Raw genomic sequence first — 25935 nt, 5'->3', positions numbered from 1 at the left:
AGTGTTCTTTAATGCGTACACAGATTCTGTTTCGAAGACGGAAGACGCCTCGGATATATGCTTGCGTCATATCAACGCTTCTCGGTCTACTGTCACGAGCCGTCTTATCTCATACAACGACCGCGAAAGGGTCATGATAGCGCTCTGCTTGCGAAAAAGCGTGACTTTCAAATAGGTCGATCAGAGCCCTACCCTGGTTTTGCTTCGTTTTATGTCGTAATGAATTCCCAATACAGGGCCCGGAGGCCTCAGAAGTGTCCTTCCGGGAGTTTTGACTCAGTAGGACTTGACATCTCATTGGTAAGGCCGTTCAATATGAGGCGTCACATCTTTTGTGCCATGTTCTCAAGTTCAGTTCAGTTTCCTCGAGGCTGTAGCCCAGCCATGCTCTGCTTCGGCTTGCGTCTATTTCGCTTACGCCCGCACATGATCTTTGACATCCCTGAGAATGCTACACCTGTCTTGACAACGTAGCACTAAAACATTCCGTGTGTATGCAAGGCTTGAACGTGACATCCTTGCACCGTGCTAATAATGACTCCTAGTACTTCTCTAAAAAACGACGTTGATAGTGTGAAATGTGTACCGCAGAAGGTACTTTCTTAGCACCAAGGCCATCATAAAGGCCGCTGATGTGACGTCAGTGCAAGCCATGTATGCGGAACGCAAGTTCGTCTGCTTCTTTTGCGGTGGTTGTGACGTCAGAACGCCCAGCTCTGATTGGCTCTGACTGAAGAATAGTGGTTCGACCTCAAAGTAAGCTGCCTTGAGGTCTACCCATTATCCTTCCGTCAGGGCCAATCAGAGCTCGGCGTCCTGACGTCACCAGAAACCCCGCAAATTTAGCAGACGAACTTATGCTCCACATAGGTAGCTACCTACTCTGCCCGTTGGTAAGCCCACCCGTGGCAAAGCGAAGACAGAGAGGCGATCAATGACAAACACTTTCTTAAAAATTAAAGGAATACCGAGGTCTCTAGTTTCCACTTTAGTGGTTCTTGCGGTCTTTTAAAGTGATACTTGGCGTATAAAGAAAGCAAAACACAAAAAATTCCAACTATAAAACACTGCAATTTGCTCGTCATAAAAATCAAGTGAGAAAGCCCCATTTTGGTATAGATCTACATTTCCCAAAGGTTATTATTGTGGGTCAACCACGAGAAATCTTGTTAATTTTGCCCCGTGAGGGCATTCAGTCGGTCGTGTTCGGAGTACAAATTTCGCTCCATCACCGAATTAGTCATTTACCTTATGCAACAAAATAATTTATTAATCAAAAATGTTAAAACTTGTTTTCCATCCATCACTCCAGCTTCCATAGTCACCGGCAGTTGAGATCGGCTGACAAGTAGTTGCTGTGTTTCTTAGTGAGGGGAGGGCACAATCTTTTCATTTAGAACTAGAATACCTTAGAGGCCAGGCGAAGTTTTTATTCGAGTCTGAGCAAGCAGGTTGAAAACAAATAAGTTGGGAAAAAAAAGTATGTAATAAAAATATGTAAATGAATTTAACGGTGACAAGCATGGAGCCAAGCGACATCTAGAAGGTCCTGATACGTTGGCCTTCGTTTATATATTTTTCTCCGCGTTGTTTTACGGTTGCCACAAGTTGGTGTAGATTTCTTTTTGTTGTTACGTTGATGCAATGTGAATTTTAGGACAAACCAGCTCCTAGCACCCCTGAAAAGTCACAGATATCTTATTGTTAATTTACACTGCACTGTACACCTTGACCTATAAAATTTGTCTTTCTCCCGCGACTTAAAAATTTCAAGAATGTCCGTGGTTAACCCAAGTTCAGGGTAAATTTAAAATATATCCCTGGTCTGTTTATTATGCGCCGCAAAGAACGTCTTCTTGTATTTGACAAACTCTTCAGGGACAATTGATAAAGTGCTTGTTCTCGCAGTTATTAAAAAGAAGTACAAGCTTACAATGGTTTTTCTGTGCAAGCTTGTCAAAAATAGATGAAATTACTTTGCTCGTGAGTGATGTGGAAAGTGACTAATTCCAACCAGAGCTCGGCGTTCTGACGTCCACGGTCTCTCTTGCCTCTACCTCCCCCTTAGTTGCTCGGTGCATGAAAAGAACAACACTGGGAGGCACTTTCTGTTGTGGGAATCTGTTTCGAAGCCATTCTTGCCAGACTAAGTGTCAGCGGTCTTCGCACTCGGTCGTGGGACTGCAACCTGAGAAAGTGGGGAAGCCTTACGAGCCGTGTACACGACGTGGAAGCCTCTTCCAGCCCCAGATGCGTCGCTTCGGAACCTCAAGAATATGGTGGAACCACTGGAAGTAAGATGGCCGGGCCTCTGTTGGAGGTTGCACAGCCGCGCTTTCCTTTCTCCTCTTGCCGAGTCGCCGTCAAACACCTGGGCACCAGAGGGACGAAAGTGCACACGTTTAGGAGCCTCAGTCGTCACTGGTTACCACGCAGTTCTTAAATATCACTGAAGTCGGATTAGAGTGGGCCCGTACATGTGTGTTATTCTCAAAGCAATAATGAGCAGGTGACTGCAGGGCGTGAGCCGCTGCAGGATATCATCGGTCCTCTGTTGTAGGGTCAGCCTGGTCCTCTTAACATCACATGCTCGTAGCAGATACGTATAAATGGGCCTCAGTTTTTCGCCCCCACAATAAAGTCCCAGCTCTCGTTGCCGCACGTTTTTTTTACATTTCATAGGTAGGCAGTGACAATATTTGTTGAACTGAGGAGGTGGCATTAAAAGATACGGGTGTAAAGTGGAGCGCCGTACCCTGCTCCACGCCTTACTCCTAGTATTATTTTATAGGACTTCAGAAGGCGTAGTTAACAGTATATCTCTCGGACAGGCCGGTAACAGATAATCAAAATGCATGTGCACTGCGCGTCACTCTTAGCTCAAACACGATTTCGAGGCTTTCTTGTACTTTGCTTAGAAAGTTTTTTCACGGCCACCCCATTTTACCACTTTGAGTATTGTCCTGAATGAAGGCTTTCCGCAATGCTACTGATCGTTATGGCAACGTTCTATTTTAACAGATAAGCTAGAAAAACTGGCGGTCGCTCGTTTGCGCTAACAGTGTCGCGCTGTGTACTTATTTCATGCTTGATATTAGTACCAATCTTGATTAAAATAACCCACGAACAAAGACAGGAATGGCGGTGGACATCGGGTTTTCGTAGGTTTTTAAATGCATATGTTGAATTCCAAACTAACAAGAACCTAAGAAGGTGCCACTAAAAGTCGTGAGTCGAGCTGTGGGTGTCACCTTACTTAAAGATCAAGCAAGCAATTAAGTTCCATCGCAAGACCGCCATCGTTGGACCTCGACATGGCCAACTTGCCTCGAGCGCGTCATAGCCGCAGTCCGGCTGCTCTTCGATGTCCATGTCAACAACGGTGAGGGCGATCCTGGAGCCCTGACTGACTCGGATCAGCCAACGGCACTCAGCGTTGTGGCCGTAGGGACGAGGGTAGTTGGGAGACATCAGGCTACCAGAAGACCCGGTGAGGACACCGCCGCATCCTGCGCACCAGCCTCGCGTGAGACGGGGCGGTGCCCGTTTTAAGGGTGCTTCGAACTCACCTGTGAGCGCACTGTCGTAGAACACTTGGAACCCTTGGCCGAACATGGAAGAGTCACTGACGAAGCGCAGGCGCAGGCTGTTGCTGTCCGACACGAATCCCACCGGGGCCTCACGACCGCAGAAGGTTCCCGCCAAAGGAGAAGTCTCCTGGGCGCCGTTCCTGACACAGGCACCAAGCTTTCAAACACAAATTTCTGCCGGATCCCCGGCTTACATTGCATTACCATGCATGAACGTGGTCAAGGACTAGGACACAAACAAACACAAGCACACAAACTACAAGCGGAAGGTTATCGCGCAACCACTGCGGTTGATTAATTTAGCAGATGATGGTACACACAAAGAAAGTTTAGAAAGTTTTAGAGAGCTGTAAAGTTGCACTTCAGACAATGCTGCATTGGCCATATCGGCTCGGGTTGTAAGCAGCGCTTGGATCTAAGGTGAATCGAAGTATAGCGTCAAGTGCAACATTCTTTGCTCCTTCTGACGTAAAGATGCGTTAAAAAAAACAGTTCAGCAAGGAGGAAATGGGAATGGTGACGAGAACAATGTTCCTACCCTGCGGAAAGTTATTTTGTAGGTCGGCGGTTACTCTTCCTTTCAGGACAGCAAATATATGCTTGATGAATCACGTCTCTACTGTGAAAGGGTTTAGTGCTGACCGTATCTCCAGACGGTGCTGTGCAGAGTAGTGTAAGCCTAAGTTGAAATCGTTTTGAAATTGCGATTGCTAGCTTTGGCCGATGCTTTAATTGGGATAATGAATATTTTTAACGCAGTCTGCTTGCCCTGCTTCATTCGACAAACATTCTTAACATTTTAAATAAATTTTGGATGTTCGGCGGACATGAATTTACAACTTCAAATATTAAAATAATAGCCTATCCGGCGTGAAACAATTCGAGCACAACAGTGGTCTTGTATCACGAATAAGTAAGTGGACGAATTCGTATAAAAAAGCACGTTACAGGTCGGACACTCGACCATCAAATATCTGTTGCCTTGATGTCAGCAGAAACTTTGCTCAGCCATTATCATCAACAGGTCACGCGCGGAGGAGCGGTAGTCTTCCACTGGTAAAGCGGAGGATAAAAAGCTCCGCGCCGAATGACGAGTTTGTTTCGGATTTCGGTAATTGCCTCAAAACAACCAGTACAGCAGTCCTCCGCCGCAGCCGATCGATATCCAGCTCATAGCCCCACCGCACAGTCCCCGCCCCCCTGAACTGCCGCAGATGCCGAACTGTCGATGAGACGAATGTTCAAGGAACGGTTGCTACGAGAGTTTTAATGAAGGTGGTTTGGCTACCTGAAGAGTATTATGATCTTACGCCGCCAATTACTGTTCACGCAACAGGAATAATTAAACGTAGTGAAAATTTTAAACTTTCGTCCTCAGCAGGTCCCCACTATATCAATGCAAACATTCTTAAAATCACAGCTGCTATTTCCAGCAAACTTAATAATATAATCTTCTACCATGGCACTCTCCGAAAGCTGTCTACCTTGTGACTGGAAGATCGATGGAGTTGCCCCCCCGATTCACACACATGAAATTCGGTTTTCAGCCTCTAACTCTCACCTTACCTCATGCACCTCTTTATAGTCTAAACTTCTAGAGCATATCTTGTATTCGCACATCATGACTCACCTGTCTACAAACAATTTTCTCTTCAGACATCAGCATCGCTTCCGCAAGTGTTTATCTTGCGAGACCCAGCTGAACGAATTTGTACACGAGTTACATACTTGAATGTCATGCACAAACTAAAGCCGTATTTCTGGACTTCTCAAAAGCTTTCGACCCTGTTCCTCATCAGCGTCTTCTCTGCAAGCTATCGTCTCTACCCTTAGTACCTTCCTGAACTTCTCATTTTCTCGCGTATCGCTTTAAATACACAGTCCCTAACAATCACAAATTAGAGACTAACAAGCGTTATGTCAGGAGTTCCTCAGTTTTTCTTAATCGTCATTAACGATCTTCCGTGTAAAGTTTCCTTTAAAATACATCTTTTTGCACATGGTTGTGTCATATATAACAAGATTTCACCAGTTAACTACACGTAACAACTCCGGAATAATATAGAGTAGCGTTCTGCAAGGCATAGGCAGTTTCATCTGGCCCCCTGCACTACACCAGAAAAGCCCCCCCCCCCCCCCTTGCAGCTTCCTTACACAGAACATAGACTCAAGGACCACGTGAGAGTGTTGACATCATGATGACTTAAACAGGAAGAATAAGCACTTTCATTTGGCAGAGTACAGCAACCCAATACATGGACAGAAAACGTCATTCATTTCCATTTGCCCTGTCTTCGCCTGCCACCCCCCCTCCCCTCCCTCGCGACTACTTGCCGTCCGGCCCCCTCCGTGTCATCTTCGTGACGACTCGGCCCGCCGTTGCAAATGTTTACCAGCACTTGACCTAAAGAAAAATAGCCACTGGTGCGGAAAATGTCTAACTTCACTAAAGTAACCAAGTGCAAATTGATTTTATTCACCAGAAAAGAGTCCCTTGATAGCCATATCAGTTTACTTACTAAAACAACAAAGTGAATTAACCCGTTTCCATGTACAAATATCTGGGCATCAGATTAACTTCTAAGCTTTCTCAGAAACGCCATATTCAAACAATTTCTGGCATCCGAGACTCTCGGACTCATCAGGCGAACCCTGCGAGATGTCCCTCCACATGTTCGAAATAATGGCTTATGAAGCTTGCATTATACCTAAACTGGAGAATGCTGCAGCTATTTGGAACCCCCATCAATCATACCTAGGGTTCCGCGTTTCGGTTTCTATTTTTTCAAAATACGGCGTACTTTTTTCGGTGTTTATTTTAAAATTATATTTTCGGTTTTTTTCAGCTTATATTTATGCCCACAAAATTTTATCGGCTTTTTTCGGTGAATATAAAATAATCACCAACGGACACCGGGTCAGACGATCCTTGTAACTCTAATATTTGTGATTCCTCAAAGATTAACGGCACAGATACATTGAAAAAGAAATGGACACTGTATTTGGCAAATGCCTGCGACTGTAAAAGAAACAAGAAAAAAACACAGAAGCACGGAAAAGTCAGGTATGAAGCTTATGCCCAAAAAAACATGTAACTTCACCTTCCGTACATCACGATTACGCGATCTTATTATAGTACGCACACATGTACTTTCCCTGGTTCTCATCGTTGATCCGAACTCCTTCTTTCCTGTTAACATGACCCTGAGCTTCGAGAATGCCCTCTCAACGCTAATACTGGACACTGGCAGGCTGAGGAGATTAAGCGCTGCCTGAGCCGAAATCGGCAAATCAACCAATTTTGACCGCCGAAAAGAGACACGGTGCGACGTTTTGAAGCACAACACAACAAGCAGAGCTTGCACCATGTCAATCTTCCTTACAACGAGTTTTAAAACAAGCCCGTACATGGCGAAGTCATGCGGTATTTCGGAATTCACGTTCCGATCAATGATGCGCACATTAAACCAAAACGTCGTGATGGCATCCGTGTATCCCATTCATTCGGACACGTTATAAATTTCGATAGACACTGTCGTTTCCCTTTTTCGCCACGGCTCTGCGGTACGACTGGAAGGTCAAAGTGACCTTTTCCGGTTCAAATTGAATTTTAAAATATGGAATCGATGTACTTTTATCGGTTTTTGTCGGTTGAAATAGAAAATGCCGAACCTAAAAACTGACCTTTTTTGGTTAAAACCGAATTTCCGAACATGGATTTGGCGTACTTTTATCGGTTTTTATCGGTTTAAACCGAAAACTCCGAACCCTAATTTTCATACCTTGTCTACACATTAGAAGCAGTGCAAAACCAAGTCACACTTTCAACTTTCTTTCAACTTTACTCTTTCTCTCCAGCGGAGAGGGGGAGGAAGAAAACAAAGCAGTCTGTTGTCGCTTAACAGAGTTTCTCCTCCCCACAAGCAACGAGAGAAAACTATTTTACATACTAGTGACCCGTGGAACAAGGTTTACATAGGATCAAGACACACAACATTTAACAAAAAACAAAAACAAAAACAAATTTGACGTACATTACGAACATTTTTTGCAGGTCGGAAGTCACATCGAGAATAGGCACAAATAACACTAGAGAAACAATGAACGAATATCCTTTCTGCTCAAACTCGTCAAGTCCGAGCCGAGTCTATGTGTACTATTTATAACATTAGGCAACGAGTGCTGCAACATCTGGAGGCCGTAGCCTGTTCTCTAGCGATGCGTTGACCATCCGTCAACACAACGGCCTGCATATGCAGGCACTCTACGCTTCATATTGGCGATTCATAGAAAAACAGGTTGATTTTGCCTTACAGACGTTTGATATGTTAGAAGAAGTTTATAATGATAATGCTTTGTAATTGGAACGATATGAAGGTTTTTTAAAGTTGTAATGTCTGAGCGTTGAACTCCGCATTGCACATAATTCGAATTATTCTCTTCTGGAGAACATGCGAGTGATGCATATTTGTAGCCGTTGTGCTACCCCAAACAAGGAAGCAGTAATTATAGCAAGAGTAAAAGAGGGAGTTATAAAGAAGAATTAAGACAGAAATGGTAATATATGACGGGATTTATAAATTATGCCCACAACTTTTGAAAGTCTGCCAGCTATGCATTGTACTTCGGCGTCCCAGCTCATGTACTGATTAAATATCCCACCAAGAACCCTCACAATTTGTACAAAGTCAATATTTCGTCCTTGGAGAGAGTGCCCTTGAGTAGATGAACACACTGTATTTTTGTATCAAAAAAGTATTGCTTTCGTATAATCTGTAGTAATTACCAAAGAGTTTGAGAATGTTCTGTCACTTATCTTCTGCAAAGCGCTATTTGCCGCATATAAAACCTGGTGGAGGATCAGTGTTGTACACGTTTCTCGAAAAAAGGGACGAAAGCTCGTTCCTCGTTCCTTCTGATTGTTGGAACGTGTTCCCGTTACAAGTTCCATATGGGAAAAAGGAACTCGCTCCCGTTACAGTTTAAAAAATGGAACGTATCGTTACATATACGTTACATCTGTATTTCGCTAATTACCATAATTAGTTAAATCAAGCAGGGTTTTTTTATCTATCCCATTAATAGTCAACATACGATTTTGAATCCTGTGATGGAAGGGCACCAGGAGAAGAAAACAAGCGGAAACAGGGTTTCATTGGTAGATATATTTAAGTTAAAATCTCCGCTTTTAACCATATCCATGTTTGTAGTGGACGATTCAGACGAGCCGAATGTACTTTTACCCAAGATTTCACGAGCGCTTTAAAACAACCTCACACGTTTTAATTTAACCAAGTCTCTTGCGATAACTTAATAACAGTTGCTTCAAGATGTTGCTGTCCGTAAGACGAGCAAGGGAAGGAGAGGGTGGTGCTTTTGGAGGTCAGTTTTGAAAACTACAAATACTTCTTTGCGAAGGTTAAATTTGTTGTTCAGCTTAAAGTTGGGGGTCAAGAGAAAGAATAAAGGTTTTTTTTTGTGTATCTTTTAAGCGACCAATGTTCGGGATACAAGGGTGCGTTCGATATCTGGGAATCTGCGATCTTGTTGTAACTGTAGGTCTTCTTATGGAAGTTCAAAAATGGCTGTAGTCGGAATAAGATTTCTGGGTGTATGAGGATTCGTGGAACCAAAGAAAGTAGCTGAGTTTGAAACAACCCTTTTTCTTTATCGTTTCCTACGACTAAAAGTTTTCCTCTTTGTACCGCAGTTTCGGGCACTCAAAAAGGAATCAATGTCCACCAGCTCTCCTGCACCCGAAACTGTTAGCAAGCGACAAACACACAAAATAAACCATAAAATTAGTAACCAAAAAGTTAACGAGCTCCTGCACTTCGTAAAGATATTGTTTTTGTACTTCCAAAATTTGCCTGTTAGAAATGAAATAAAAATTACCCCACTAGATGAAAAAAAGGAACGCCGTTACTTTTTCCGTTCCAGTGAAAATGTAACGCGTTCCCGTTCCAGTTCCAGCGATGCAAAATGGAACGGCGGCGTTCCTTCGTTCTCCTAAAAGGAACGCGTTCCTAGAACGCCGTTCCTTGGAACGCCGTTCCGTACAACACTGTGGAGGACTTTCCCCGAAAAAAAAAACAACTGGTGTCGTCTGCGTAAATTATAATATCTGCACTGTCGTCTAATTTACTATATCATTGATGTATAAGTTAAACAGAAGGGGTCCAAGGATGCTCCCCTGTGGCACCCCTGACGTCAGTTTCTTTAAGCTAGAGCGCTGACTATCGATCACGACACACTGATGCCGATATTTTAAGAAACTCTCGATCATCGTTGAGGCTACTCCTCACACCCCGTATGCATTCGATTTTTGAAGGAGAGTTTTATGATTTACACGGTCGAAAGCCTTTGAAAAATGGACCTTTTCCAAATACCGACGGCACCAGGCGGTGGCTATACGAACTAAAAATAAAGGAAATGACCTACCTGCGCTACCAATCGATAATGGGAGCTACGCTACCAGTTGCTTCGCTCTCTGAGCTGCGTCGCGTGCCGAACGCGATTTTAAAAAGGGAAATCCGTAGCGTCCACCCAAACGTCGTGTTTTTCTTTCCGTCCACTTTCTTTTTTTGTGTAACACAATTATATATATGCTGCAATTACGTGTTCTACTCGTCGATCTACAGCCTCATTCCGAATTTCCTCGATTTTTCGTGCCGACTTCCACCGCTTGGCATCGCGCGCTCGCGCGTGTGCAGAACGCTTCTCGAAAAAGGTCCATTGATGAAGACCCCCAAGGTAATAAATTTTCTTTCGATGTTGTTTAAAATTAGTTCCTTTTGTTTTAATAGCGCGAGTTCCGTTGAATGCCCCTTCCAAAAATGAAACTGGCAAGATGTTAGGATAGAGTGTTTTTCGCAGGTGTATAATCTGGCATGTATTATTTTCTCTAGCCCTTTGAAAACACTGGGAGACCAAAAACATGACTATAATTTCTCAGGTGGTTTTTATCCCCAGACTTCAAAATAACCGTAACCTTTGCAACTCGCGTTTTTTTAGAAAAATGGCGATTTTGAAGTGCCAAATTAAACATATGCCTTAAAAGAGGAGCAATTTATTTAATTACATATAACTGCCCCTAATGTAAGCCCTAACTAATTAAATGAAAAATGAATATTTCTTGCGAGCAACAAGTTTACAAGCGACACGCACCAAGTGCATTGGTATTTACACCGAAGTTGCAAATACACACCTAACCAATCCCGCATGAGAGAAGAATCATGACTCTGTTTCGACTTATATACTCGACCATTGAAAGGCACTCATTTGGAGATACCCGCCTGTGCAATCACGAAACTTAAATATACGTTGATGTGAACTCGCCAATATTGTACATAAGGCAGAGTATATCTAAGCTCAAAGGATATATCTCCAATACAGGCAATAACAATTTCTTCATTGTCGCTAAAACAACCCCGCAAAATCTCTGTTTGCAAGTGATCCCCATTTGACCCTGTTCTTGTTTCGGCTTTGTCACTCGGACTTTCTCAGAAGGATCATTCTCAAAATGTCAATCTCGGTTGGGCACGCCGCATCTGGTTTGTTCTCGTTACATGCTTTGCGGTTCATCCACAAGAAAGAATAAAAATAAAATGGAGTGCTTTGAGGGCGTCGGTCAACGCAAATTCCTAAAAGCTCTTTTTTCAAGTATGTCTACCGCCCCCGACTCCCCTACAACACGCACGAGCTAACACCGGGTAGAGGAAGGTGAGCCACAATCCATAATTAGTTATAAGGGCATTACGAACTACTACAGGGCAGAGAGGCGGCGTTACCCCGATCCTTACAAAGCGCTTACCAGAGAAAAGCAAGGGTTTTGCAGGCAGATACAGGCAGGATCTTTTCCGCACCCTTACCTTCAAAACAAGATGCACCCGGAAAGGCACACGAAGGAATGTAATTTCTGCAAGAATCAGTTAGGCACGCGCCAACACGTCATTCGAGTATGCGACTTCGTTAAGCCAATCCCCCCATCACTTACCTTCCCCACTACCCCCACCCCATCCCTCATCCTCCCTTACCGAGTGATGGGAGACGTTGCTAACCATCCCCGTACTGGAAGACCAGCTCGTCCTGATCTCCAGGGGCCAGGCGGCTAAGGAAACATATGGGTCCTGTGACGAGGGAACCACTTCGATCGATGGCGTCTAAGAAGACGTCGTAATAAGCTCGGTTCAATAAAGTTGCTTCTCTCTCTCTCTTTCTCACACATATACACACACACACGTGCTTTGGTCCTGCGGTTTGGATAAAAATCTATGAGATACGTCTGTTCTCCTCTTCAAACATGCAGCGAAGGTAAGGACCCGCTCGTTGGGTTTTCTGGATGTGGTCGCAGGCACTAGCAAATGAAATACCAAAGTGCTACTTTGCGTGAAATAACGGCCGTGGGAGGTAGCACTAGGACTGGTTGCTCTCCATTCCGAACTATATTATTTAATTATTTTCTTAAAGTGAGCTGTAGCGCAAGACACATGCTGTCGGAGCAAACTCAAAAAAAAAAAAAAATTATTTTTTGACTTTCGTTTGAAAACGTGTTGACTTCTTGTTGACTCTGATTACTTCTTTTTAACTTTTACTTTTTGGTGAGATAGTCAACAGAAAGTTTGTTGAAATGTGTTTGTTAATTTTCTGTAAACTGGGTAAAAATAAAAGCTGTTGATTTTCTGTTAACTTGGAGTTGATTTTTTCTGCTGACCTCTTGTTGCCAGTGTCATTAGAAAGACTGCAGACGTTTTGTTTACTTTGTGTTCAAACTATTCAGTTGACTTTCTGTGGGCAGTGTGAACACAAAAGGCGCAAAATTTTTGTTGAATTTTTTTGTCATAGTATATATTTGACTATATGCTAGAGTTTCTACGAAGTTCCTCTGTAGTCACCGACAAGGTGATAAGGGCAGAAGAAACTTCAGCTGTCCGCCCTTTAGTGCGAGCATCCTATACTTGACAATACTTCAGAGTCACGCACACCTCGAGCGCGCGCGCGCAGTCAAATCGCGGCACAAGGTATGGAGCGCGTGCTGGAGGTCCGGCGTTCGAAAAACATGCCCTGTCGTTCTCAATCTGTAAGTTACTATAGTGACTTTGTTAACCCCATTAATCTAGTCAATTAGTAAAAAAAAATCAATAATAAAAAAGTGCAACTCTCTTGACTGTCTCATCCTGAATGGTGCTATGCAGAGAAGAAATAACATACCCTCTAGGCGCCGCTTTTTGTTGATGTTGTTTTAGCGACTGTTCCGAGAAATTATTGCTTGTACCAATACTTTCTAGTAAGAAATAGAGTCCACGAACGTCGAAGCGCTGTTTTCACTTTGACAAAGTTCAGAGAACAACATGGGGTATTCGGAACCTTTAAAAATCCTGTAGTGGTCACCGACCAACTGATTATACCTTTAAAATGTGGGGTAAGTCAGGCTGCGCAGCCAGCAGGACCGTGATTAGGGTGTTTTGAGTGCTTCATGATGTTTGCGTTCGCTCTGTTTGTTTGTTCTGTGTATTTTTGAGAGGCATGTAGTGCTTTCAGTTACTTTATAGGTACACAATTTCACACAAAAAGCCACAAAATTAAAAAAAGCTCGCAATTTGTTTACCGTTATTTTGCGGCAGTTAGTCAGGAGCAGAGTGAAGACCCGTGGTGAGTCTTCCAAAATTTTGTTGAATAAATAGCTAAGGTGTACATCATATTGTTTACTTGTTGGACGGCTGTACCTTTTTAAGCGAAACGCTGTAGGTTTTCAATTGCAAAGCTTTAAAAAAACATCTTGGAGTCAACGAAAATTTGTTGACTTTCCAATAATCAACAAATACTGGCCGATATTTGAATTTGAATATTGGGCTAATATTCCAAAGAAAGGGCGCAACAGAAAGCTATAAGACGCACGACAAAAAGCTGTTGACATATTTTATACCCTGATGACTTTTTTCAACATCTTTTTTGTTGGTTTTCTCGAATGCTTTTTAAAAGAAAAGCACTCGAATGTCTTGTAAGGTAATGCAGGGCTGATAACCACGTGCCATTCGGTCGTAGCGCGAGCGGAACCACATGTGAATTATCCCAGATGCGAAGAAACCGGTTTGGGTGTTTTGAGACGGTTCATGAATGCATTACTCGAAAAAAGTACGTTGAGAGGGTGTATATACACGGGTGTAAGTCACTGAGACAGTGTTAATATACCCTTAGGGGTGTAACATTAGTTAATGTGTACAATTTAGTTTTTTAAAAATCGACGCGCACTTAAATTTGCAGCAGATGACTCGCGTTATGAATAATAAGATACTGGTCACAGTAAAATGGGTGGATGGGAGCGCCTGCAAGAGCAAGGTACGTGGGAGAATCATGGCAGACCCCAGACGAAAAGAAAAAGTCACTTGGTTTGTCTTTGCTCCAAGCCAACGTAAAGTTTGCAAGTAGGTCAAACGCTTGCCGATGACTGTTGGAACCTTTAGAATGAGCGGCACTTTGACCTCACCGAAGCTCGAGGAAGTCGAAGGCGCAGATGGTACTGTTCTCCAGGTCGAAGTGCGTGAAGTTGAGCCTGATCTGCCTGCCGTCGGGGACGTGGAGCAGCCAGACGCAGTCCCGATCCGCCGGGTAGTGGCGGGGGAAGAGCGGCGACCGGACCACGCCCTGCGAGAGGAAGAACTCCCCGCCGCATGCTGGGAGAGGGAGCGGAGCAGAGCGTGAGCGGAGCAAGAGCGGGAAGCCAACAGCGCGAACACTTCTTGAATGGAGGCGCAGGAAGCGACTCAGGAAGCCAGCGCGGAAAAGCATCCCCAAAATAAATCAAGGCCCGCGCTTTAGCATTTTGACGTCATCACGGTAAGATCGAAAGTGACCACGAGTGCTGCTTTCGGCTGGTCTTGGTGTCCAGTCAATCCGTGAGACGACGCCCGGCGTAGGGCCCTGGCCCAGTGGCGGCAAAAATCATTTTGTGATTACGTTGCGCGGAGGTAAAGGAAGTCGCTCAGAGGCTTCGATCATTCTGAATGGCAGTGGCGCTAGGCACAGCTTGGACACGAGTGCGGCCTCAGCGTTCGGCTGAGACTCTTGTTCTCACTGAGAAATCACGAGTCTACACACGAGCGGTGGCGCAGCACACTCGCGTCTAAGCTGTAAGCCGCGCTGGCCCCCGGTCAGTGATGTCGAAACGTGCGGCCTCGCCACCTCGAGGATGCTGGATGCATGCGCAGTCGGCACGTACCGGTACGGCCGTCTAAGAACTCGAAGTGGGCGAGGAAGCCGTCCCGTGCGACGCTGTCGTCGGTGCGGAACAGCACGTGCAGCAGTTCGCCCGTAGATGTGATGGTGGGGGGCGCCCGACCGCCGCAGTACCTGCGTCGCCCAACAACATTTTAGCGGGAAGCGTGTATTATCTTTATCACCGTTAGCGGTAACACGAGAGCGTGTGTGGCATTTGGTAGCAATATATCACTTTAACGGTCCGGCGCGGAGCTGAAGCGCATTCGCGTCGCAGCAGTTGCGCACCGGGTCGTGAGAGCGATCTGTTAGTAGCCGAACGCACGGGCTCTCGTGTTCCCGCTCGAAGGTATAGAGCCGCTAAAGAAGCTCGAAATATCGGCGCTCCATTTCCCGGTTATATCGCGGGCGCCACCATTTTGGTGCGTGTGCAGAGAGGGCGCAATGGGCGATAGCAACGATTCGACAATGCGACTGCCTTTATTTACGGCGTCAGGAAGCCCAAGCGGTATCGGGCACCTCTGCCGGTGTCTGGCAGTTTGCAGGATGAGTCCTACTGCGAACGCGCAGAACGCGTCTCGCAACGCCGTAGACTCAGACGGTGGGATGGTCATTGGAACGGACCATAGAAGCGGAGGCCGCTTACCTTCCGACGCGCTCGTCCGAGGAGTCGTGAATTTCAACGTAGTCGTAGCTGCAGTTTGTGGACTCCTCGAGGGCGAACTGGGAGAAGCTCAGGCGCACCGTATGACCCGGAGGCGCTTTCAGGAGCCAGCGGCAGTGGGACTCGTGGCGGTAGCCTGACTGGGCGCTCTCGCTGGCGGGACTCTGGAGCCGACCGGGCTCGCTGAGCACTCCGCCACAACCTGCCGGACACGAGGAGTAAACAACGTCCACTAATATTCGCATCCCTTCCCCACAAACATCGTCCACAATGTGGGCCCTTCATAATATTGAAACAAAAATGCACGCATTCACACGGTTCGTCCTCGTAAATGGTGTATATACAGGGTGTTTAAAATAGCGGCCAAGGCATTTTACATCGACCGCAAAAATTAGTTTCTTCACCTTTCGCGCTACGGTTTCGTGGAGCGCTGCCCACAGGTGGTGCGTTTGTTCCATAAAATTTGCAAAGAGCCAACTCACCTGAGGAAAAACCAAAAAAAGGAAAGAAACCTTCACTCCCTTGCAAGCGCAGCGAAGCCCCCGGTCTTCAAACAGCGCCCTCTTGTTTGAAACCCGCTGGCTTCACTGCATTTTTATAAGAGTTAAGCCTTTTTCATTTTTTTTAACTTGTTTCTCAGGTAAGTTCGCTGTTTGCAAAATTTATGAAAAAATATCACCACCTGTGGGCAACGCTGCACAAAATCGTGGCGCGATAAATTAAGAAATAGATTTTTGCGGTCGATTTAACGAGCCTGGCCGCTATTTGAAACACCCTGTGTAAAGCGGGGAATTCATATAACCAGTGTTAAAGAGACACGACCGTATGGCCACTGAGTTTGAAACTGAACGTTGTCGTTGCTCTCTTTCTCACCGATGTCCAGCGCCGAGTAGTTGGCCAGGAAACCGCGGTGCTGAACGGAATGGTCCGAGTGGAACCGCAGACTCAGCCGGTTGTACGCCGACGTCACCGGGTCCGGAGGTACGGAGCCGCAGTAGCGTCCCCTTCGACGCTCACTGCCGTTGCGCCACGGTTCCCAGACCTGCGCGGAGGGCCCACCCGCAGTCCAAGCGCCTGCTTACAGGTCGGCCGATTTTCGCCATTCGCTTCGTATTAGTGGAATTCACGGTTCGAGATGAGAAGGCAGCAGGTGGAGCGGTCAGTATTGCTCAGTTAAAATTAAATTCCCACTACGGGCTTAATGATGCTCACACCGCGTAATTCGTTGTGAAACACTTCATTAGAATTCGAGGAGCCTCATCAGACTTCGTAAGTTTAACATCAGGGGGGCCACCGGAGTATGTGTTAGGACCGCTACTGTTTCTCCTTTATATTAAGGACGCGACGTCCGCCGACCAACTAGCGTTAAATCAATGTCTGGATTAGATTAGCTAGTGGTGCCTTCATTGGAAAATGGAAATAAACTTCAGGAAGTCATCACACCCACATCACAAACAAAAATAACATTTCCTCTTTTCGGTATCAAATTGGACATATAGGACTGGCTGAACTAGAAAGCTTTAACTTTGTAGAAGTAACACTAAGTGAAAATTTGAAACGACAATCTTAAAATTATATATATCTGTGCAGCAGCGTACAGCAGACTACGCGTGTTCAGACAGACACTTAAGGATGAAAATACAGAAGTAAGACTCACGTCATACAAAATTTTGATACGACCGACACTTGAGTAGGAAGCTGTTATTTTAAACCCCGTTACCGAGACCGACAATAAAAGAAACTTGAAAGAGTGCAAAAACAGTCTGCACTCTCTGAAGAATACAATCTGATTACCGATTGGTTTCCTCGGTTACGAAAATGTTAAACGAATACGTGCTTGAGCAATTGGGGATTGGAAGAAAAATAGCGGGCCTAAAGTTTCTGTTTCAAATTTTTCCTGCTCAGCTAAAATAGATCCCGATCTTTATCTTAAACCTGTTAACAACCAGTCGGCTCGTTTAAATATCTCTAAAGCATTACTTCAAGAGTTTCCTAGAATTTATGGGTTTAAATACTTTTCCTTAAAACAATAAATGACTAAACCAAACGTCCTGAACACATGGTTAGCTTTATTAACGTGTCTACATTTGAATATGTCCTTCGACTTTTTCATTCAGAATAAAACAGATGAAGCTTCCACGTTCCCTGCCATGACTGATGTATATCTTCAGCAATGTATTGCTTTTCTTGTAATGTTTTGTGTTTTTTATGAATTTGTTCTTTACATTTTTAAAATGCGACACACCAGGAAATGCCTTCAAAACGTGTTTCTTTTGCCATTGTATGTCCTTTTTCAGTGTTCAAACTGCGACGGATTAAACTTCGCTTCAAATAAGTGTTTACATTTATGTGAACGGATATACATTAATGATGTATGCCACATCTAGTGTATCTCCCTTTAATGGTCCATAAGACAGTATCTGAAAATAAATCAATAGATTATTAAAATAAATGTCGACTGAGGTAACTACAGTTGAGTCAATTACAGCTGAGGGAGATCGTGTAAATAAGGCATATTTTCGAACAGAAAGTCAGGAAGTCGCTAAGAATGAATCACCACTAATAATTGTCTCCAGACTAATTAGACTGGACTAACTATGACTTGCCGCCCATGGTCGCCGGTAGAGTAAGTATGCTGGACTACCCAGGTAGCACCCAATGTTGTGCGAACATTCTCTGGGTGTTCTGAATGTTGAAGGAACGTTAAAACACCATTCGGAACGTTTCAGGAACGTTCGTATGCGAACATTCCCAACAAGGTAAGCTGGTCAACATTCTAGAAAAGTTCGTTGGCGAACATTCGTATGCACAATGTTCTCGGAACGTTCCTCTTCGAACATTCATATGCGCAACATTCTTGGAACGCTCGCTTGCGAACATTCTAAGGAATTTGCTGGCGAAGCCAACTTTACGGAGCTCTCACGCAATCTGTGGTTCGAAGCGCCATCCACTATATGCCACTTTGTGCCACAAATATGCAAATTAAGTGGAGTTTCTGGAAACTGAGCATAAGGGATCAATTTTATCTAATATTCGTCTACCGAGGAATGTGATATGAGGTGCAGCAGAAAAACAACCGTTTACAAAACTTGATAATGCACTTGACACTCACTGCGTATGTAGAGGGGCAGTTTTGAATAGACCCGATTTTAGTATGAGAGTATAAGAATTTTGAAAAAGGCATCCCACCTGAATTTGGGATGCCATTTTTTTATCTGTTCTTAAGCTCGAAGGGATCGTTTACGTATACAGCACATCTTGAATGAATGAAGGTGACACGCAACAGGTAGGAGAAACTGTCATTAGTGTGTGCGCAGGCTGGTACGCGGGGAAAGCAGCTAGCTTATGCTTGCGCCTTTTAAAAATCTTCTTCGATTAAAAAATATCGCCCTCGTGAGGAGTTTCATCACAGTGCGCCTCATTGGGGCTGTAGCCTACACAAGCCGTAGTTGTGGAATCTTTGTAAATAGTCGTCAGAGAATGTTTCCTAAATGTTGCGATTTACCCACGCCACGTTCTGAGGAGGTTGAAAGGATGTCCCTGCATAAATTTGCAACATTTCAAGAAAGTTGCAGAACTTCTTTAAATGTTCTGAGAACGTTCTTAGAACCTTCTTAAGATGTTTGAATATTGATTGAATACCCTGGTAACGTTCTATGTCATTCTCAGAACGTTACAAGAATGTTTTTTAGAAAACATTCCCTGAATGTAGCGATAAGTGACTGCGCCACATTCTGACAACGTTGATAGAAAGTTCTTACGTAAATTTGCAACATTCCAAGAATTTTGCCTATGTTCTTTTGAACATTCCCGGCATGTTCTCAGAACGTTCTCGTGTTACGTGAGTAACTATCACTCGTCGCGGACAGTCGCGTGCTACCGCGGGCGACCATCGACGCAAGTCATACTTTGTCCAGTTGCTTGCGCTCTCGTTCGTCTCCTACTTGTGGCACCAAGCAAAATGTCGGACTGCGGATCTCCTTGTCGGGGTTAGATTCTCGCTGAGAACCTTGCTGAATATGTGATTTCGATTGCTTGATCTATGGTTCTGACCAACTAGTCACTTCTATTCTTAGGCTGCTTATTAACTGTGTGCTACGGGCTATGCATCCTTTTGCGTTGCCTTGGGTTGCGTGTAAAGCTTTTCCATAAACTCCAGCCCATAAACACATGCTTTCTTAAAAGTAAAATCTTCCGACAAACTGCTGTGGTTCAAATGTTGTTTGTCCCTCTACTAAGGTAAGCTGTGCATGCCGGCCTAGTGGAACACCTCCTCGATAACAAAGCTGTCGTGCTGATAGATATGTCGTCATCAGCGAAAGCCAACGCTGGTCACAGATCGCATGGACAGGACGACTGCGTTCAGCTCAAACTTGACTCAAAGCCGAGCGCTGATGCAGCACTCGTTTGCAGTCTGTGTCCAGCGTTGGCCTTCACTGATGACGCAAAAATGTCAGCACTACGGCCTTGTCTTCTAGGCGGAGTTCCCCAGTGACACGCTGACAAAGGTCACCTAAACATAGCACTTTCAAAATCGCAGCCCCTTTAAAATTGTGCACCAAGAAGGAACAGCGTCTATTTCTTTTTTTATTTACTACGTATTTCATTCTGCAAGAAATGAAAAGTCAACAAATATTTATCGTGTCAAAGGCATACGGAAGGCCTGTATGTCACTCCGACATGTCTACAAGTGGAACACCGGTTTTTAAAGCGTGCATTCAAATCTACTGATGCCACTCGCTCAGGCGGGGCTTAGATTTCGACGACACTGCATTTAATATCAGTGGTTGAACGGCTTTTACACGGAAACCGCCGTGTCCTTATCAGTAAAATGGCTGAAGAATTCAACATAGTCATGGCTCGGCGCACCCCATTATTCATGATGTTCTGCTCTAACACAAAGTATCCGCCTGGTGGGTGTCAAGACAAGTTACGCCATTGATTAAGGAGCGCCATGTGTCCGCGTGCGAGACGCCACTCCGACGCTATGAAGCTAAAGGAAGTTGTTTTGTTAAAGCACTGTCACGGGAGACGAATGTTAAATTCATATGCCTAGTCAGAGACCAAGCGGGCAAGCAAAAAATGGAAGCACACTTCGTCACCAAGACCTTTCGGGTAGCTTCGGCACAGCACGAGGATCGGTCTTCCGGGATCATAGAGGACCAATAGTCGAACGCTACATGCCAAAGGGACTCAGTGTCAACAGCACGTCGTATTTTGACCTGTTTGAGAACAATTTCAAGTTTGTGCTAAGGTAAAAGAATAGTACTTTTCTGACCTTTGGTGTGTTGCTGTATCAGGACAATACGTACCCACATACGGCAGGTACGAGAGCGTACAAATAGCAAATCCTTACGTCTTCAGTGCATTCCGCATCTGCCATACTCAAAGGACCTGGCACCCAGTGATTTTAACTTGTTCGGACCACTCAAACCAGCTCTCCGCGGAATGCAGTTCCGTACAGGGGAAGGGCTAAAAACGGTGGTGCATCCCTGGCTTGACAGTCACGCGCAGGGTGTTTCCTTTCGCGGCATCCACGCATTGGTGAAGCGTTGGCGCACATGTATGAAACGCGTAGGGGGAGAGGGGGGGATATGTTGAAAAGCTTTAAATTGATTTTAGTCCTGTTTCTAATATCATGCTGATAAAAATATATAGCGGTTACATTTTTACTTTGCCACGTGTATTGCCCATCAAGAATTTTCGCAAAATCTTTCTAAAGCACTTTCTAGATCTAGAAAGCGCTTTACTTACGCGGGTTACCTGCGCCTAGATCTAGAAAGCGCTTTACTTACGCGGGTTGTATCTCAAATAACGCATACTGCAAGGCTGCGCTTTCGTTCTCGTGACTTTGAGAGCACTGCCCACAACTTGTGCGGCAGAGTATGACTGCGTTTTTCTCAATGCCGTACATGTGCGCCTTTGTTGCAGATGCACGAGGTTCTGCAGTGCATACGTGGTATAGTATATTCCATTTTTGCCCAATTCTTTTTAAGCGAGGTGGGCTTTAGGCCGTATTTCCTTCTGATGTACGAATTTTCTGCGCTAGCATATTTCATGACTGCCTTGAACAGCTCTTTCAGAAAGTGCCCTTTCCTGAGCAGGTCTTGGTTCACATTATCTACGATCACTAGGTGTATGTGTACATATGTAGAAACGAGTGTAAACGATGAATGTAGGAAGCTCGCGGGCAACCTCCGTAAAGGGTTTCCGTCCGTTCATCCAGAATCGTGAATGGGAGACGCTGGCTTTTAATGAACACTGAACTATTTGTGAAGTTCAGTGAAATCTGAACGAGGGGAACAAATTTATTTTTACTACAGGATTTCATTTTTACACAGAAAAAAAAGTTGCAGCAGAAACCTTTTTTTTTTAGCATCAACTTGATCGTTGATATTTATTCTTATCAAGTATATATTCAACAATTTTAAAGCAGATAGATCCATTATTGTCGGTACAGCTTTAAGGAGCATATACCTATTACCACTGTTGTGCGTCAATGCAAAAGGTGGGTCTTTTTCATAAAAAACTGGCATTTTCCAGTGAACTATGATTTAATTAAGAAAGATTAAGATTAATTTGTATCGTTGTAAAAGTTTGCAACTGGCCCGCGCTGATGCATATCTAATATTGTTTTTTAAATCAATCATGTTGCGGACTCGCAAGTTCAGTAAGAACATAAAAAAAACTAAGTCTATTCCAGGTTTTTAAAGTTTCTGCATAAAGTTCAGCAAAAAATTAAAAAAAGAACACGCTACATATTGTTTGCCAAGCATGTGAGAAAAACAAGGGATAAGCATGCTAATAAAAGCAGTACCATTGCATTGGTCCATTGCAGTGGACAATTTTTATCGCGAAACAATGTGTGCTCAGGTAGTTCATCTTCGCGTAGCTACCATGAAACTTATAGTGGACGTTTGAGAAACTCTCAAACTTGCGTTTTTTGACCAGCATGGTTCTTTTTTAACGGTCCAGGCAATGATTCCGCTAGGTACAGTCAGCATGACCACGTAGTAGCACCATGCAGTTGAGTAAGCTTCAAAATGTTGCTTCATCCAGCACCACGCACTTTCCTAAAGACGAAAGATGCGAGTTGCCATTCCCGTTGATGAACCCTTCTCGCGGAACGCGATACAACGCGAACAACTGATCACGGCTATTTTTTTATAAACTGAAGACTGTGAATTAAGGAATTGAAGATTAATTTGAGGCTGATAAACTCATTATATTCGGTGCTTTTGTTGCAAACGGCGCTGTGTGGCTGGACAAGTTAAGCTCCCCATACACTCCGTTCACCTCTAAGCTTATACACAGCGCAGTGGAGGCTACGCGTTCGCAATCAAACGCCTCCCTCTCATCACCTGATCATCTGGCAGAAAATAAACGTGTGACTTATGCGACGAACACGTAGCTCCGACCGCATTCTGAGCGGTGCGCTTCCGACTCACCTCGACGTAATCGTATGCGCAGTGTCCGTCGTTCTCGATGTCCATGTGCTGCCAGTCGAGCTGCACTAGGTTGCCGGGGGGAAGCTCGATGGTGTAGTTGCACAACCTCCTTGCCGGGTACGGCTCCGGGTAGCGGGGCGAGGACAGCTCGCCGCGCAGGGACGTCCAGTGACCGCCACACACTGCGCGGGACCCCCGTGGGGCCGAATGACGAGTGCTCGAGGAGGCACACTACGATAAGCCTTTCGACAACATGCCAGAAGGCCAGGCGCGAAGCCAGAGCGATTTATGGGAGCCTCATGGATGTTCTCCCTTGCTTGTGCAACATATACCACGTGACACCGAAGAGAATGAGAGAGGAAGAGAAGGCAACGAGGTTGCTCAAATCGCTACAAATACTTTAGAAGGAAGAATAAATTCCACTCCGCTCATTTGCATGAGACAGCGTGCATGCGGCGCCAGATCTTTCCCTTTGGACAGCGCCCCTTTCAGAGAGAGCATGCGCTTCGCGCTGACCATGATGTCGCGCAGTCGCGTGGCGCCTAGAGAGAGGGCTGCCTCCGGCGCACTGAGATTCCAGTGTTGCATATCGCTAACGCGCAGGCGATACACACCCTAGCAACGGCGCTCGCACCGGACTGGCTGGCTCGTGGTGAGAGACGCTGCCGCCGTCAACATAAGCAGCACCTACAACAAGCGTAGTGGTAAGATGTCTGCCACCATACGCCAGCGGACGCGGGTTCCATCCACGGTGTGGGTCTACTTCTTTTTTTTTTCTGGAACATTTTGTTTTGTCGAGGCATTTGGAGATATTTACGACGTTTTTTTTTTTTTTTACTAATAACACTGAAAAAAAACGAATGTTGTCGACGAAACTTTACTGAACTAAATGGTATGGGACTATTTCCGGGGGTGCATAGGGGACACTGGGTCTTGAGTTGCCGGCTGGACGCCCCGAAGCGGCGTATACGGGGCAGGCTAAGTGGGTTGATAGTTTTGTAATTAGCAGCTGCATACTGTCGCCGCGAAGCGGCGTGAAAGCAGGCCGGGGGGGGGGGGGGGGGGGGGGGGTGCTGGTTAACGCGCTCCCGAGTGATACACGCGCCGTCCGTATCCGAAATTTAAGTTCCCGCGCTTTGCCGAGCAGCCAATCCGGCGTGAGCGTCGTTGCTAGGGGGTCTATCGCCTGCGCGCTAGAAATACGCTTCCGGGTTCATAAAATGAGTACAAACGGCTGTCTCGACTGGCGCTTAGCAAACGACGTCGGTCATTAACTGGTCATCGGCTGGTCTTCAATGAAGGGCAATACCGTGTCAGTAGCCCTAAGAGGGTCACGGGCGTAATGAAAAAAATATGGCGAGAATCTGTTGTGGCTTGGCGCGCAGTGTTGTATGGGTAGGGTTCGTGTAGAATAATAATATTTTATTTAGCGTAGTGGTCGTCAACGTACATGGATATCATTTATGATTGTGTTTGATGGGGAAATTCTCTCAGTCCATTGGTTCGTGAATGGTACGGACCGGCTACCTTGTGAACCGTGTTGACGAGGGGAAAGATTTTCTCAGTGAGCTTGGCGATGAATGGTGTGCCCTGATCACTGATGATAACTTAGGGTGCACTGTGTTGCAGTAATATTTTTAAAGAAAGAATTCCGCGGCTTCCTGTGCACTTGCTGGTGGGATGCACAAAGTCAGCGTAGCGCGCGAGGTAGTCGAAGGCAACGATAACCCATTGGTGGTTGTTAGTGGAATGTGGAAAGGGGCCCAAAAATCAATACACATGTTATGCAACGGGCTGAAAGGTGGTAGAATTGATTGAAAGAGTCCAGATTTTCTGGTTTCGCGACTTTTCTGTTTTTGGCAAAGATGACAAATGCGGATGTATTTCTTGATGGTGCGAGAAATGCCATTCCAAAAATAACGAGCCCGGATCCGCAGGTCTTACTATAAGTCTAAGGTGTCCATCTGTCGATCATTGTGATGAGTCCTTCTAATGTCATTTTGGAGTAGCACGGCAAAAAGCCAAAGACGTCCGTGTGGTACATAGTCTCTTCCGTAGAGGACTCTTTCGTAAAGTGTAAAAATGCACGCACGCCGTTGGAGCTGGAGCGTAAACTTGCTAGAGCGTCCAGACAGGTAGTGAACAATGGGCTGCTGCGAGTCTTAGTCTAATAATTGAATATCCGCTATGTCAATACTGTCTAAAACTCCTTAAGACAAAGGACGTCATCTGATTCTCGTGTAGAAGAATCAGTAGGAAAGGGACAGCGAGACAAGCTGTCTGCGTCCAGGTTACGCTTCACTGACTTCTAGATGATGGTGAAGTCATAGTCTTGTATTTTGAGGGATTCACGTGCTAGCCGATCAAGTGGGTCCTTAAGAGTTTTGAGCACACAAAGGGCAAGGTACTCTGTCACGATGCCAAAGTGATGCAGAGTATAAGTGTCAGCTAGAGCATACAGGCGAAAACACAAAGGGTAAAAAGGGGGCAAACACTCGGCTGCTTATGCCTTCCTCTCCTTTGTGTGTTCGTGTTTATGTTTTAGCTGACACTTATAGCTAACATGTACCAACTAACTCAACTTCAGACTTTAAACCAAAAGTGAATGCCGTAAATGTATGGACGAAATTTTTAAATTGCTTATAGGACTGCTAAACATTCATGTTCGGTTGTTGCGTAGTTCTGCTCCCATTGTGTGGAGGTTCCACCGTCATACGCAACTACTCATGGGGTATTGCCAATGTTTTGCGCAAGAACAGCACCTTAGCCATGACCGCTGGAATTTGTGCGAACTTCGTTTTCGGCGCCTTCCAAGGAATGGCCACTAATGGGTATAGAGACCAAGACACGTTTAATTGCATCGAATACGTCTACTTGAGGCGAGTCCCAGTGAAACACTTGACCAATACGAAGTAGCTGGTTGAGGGGTTCGACGAGGTTAGAGAAACCGGGTATAAGTTTCCGGAAATATATGCAAAGGCCTAGAAACCTGTGAAAATCTTGTAGATATTTAGGAACC

The 25935-nt window shown here is 45.1% G+C and overlaps 1 protein-coding gene across 1 annotated transcript in view; it reads right to left on the bottom strand.

Moving 5' to 3' along the window:
- LOC8033550 (cubilin) overlaps positions 1 to 25935 on the bottom strand; it is a 264814-nt gene that overhangs the window by 125113 nt on the left and 113766 nt on the right. Inside the window, exons 21-28 of the mRNA XM_042291012.1 lie at positions 22917 to 23098; positions 16342 to 16510; positions 15451 to 15670; positions 14809 to 14939; positions 14077 to 14263; positions 3570 to 3730; positions 3328 to 3509; positions 2212 to 2371 (exon numbers count right to left, since the gene is read on the bottom strand). Of these exons, the coding sequence (XP_042146946.1) occupies positions 2212 to 2371; positions 3328 to 3509; positions 3570 to 3730; positions 14077 to 14263; positions 14809 to 14939; positions 15451 to 15670; positions 16342 to 16510; positions 22917 to 23098 (1392 nt within the window). The remainder of the gene's footprint in view (positions 1 to 2211; positions 2372 to 3327; positions 3510 to 3569; positions 3731 to 14076; positions 14264 to 14808; positions 14940 to 15450; positions 15671 to 16341; positions 16511 to 22916; positions 23099 to 25935) is intronic.

This window comes from Ixodes scapularis, unplaced genomic scaffold (genome assembly GCF_016920785.2).
Source record: "Ixodes scapularis isolate PalLabHiFi unplaced genomic scaffold, ASM1692078v2 PGA_scaffold0__279_contigs__length_252992795, whole genome shotgun sequence".
NCBI lineage: Eukaryota > Metazoa > Arthropoda > Arachnida > Ixodida > Ixodidae > Ixodes > Ixodes scapularis.
This window is presented reverse-complemented; position numbering and strand designations above follow the sequence as displayed.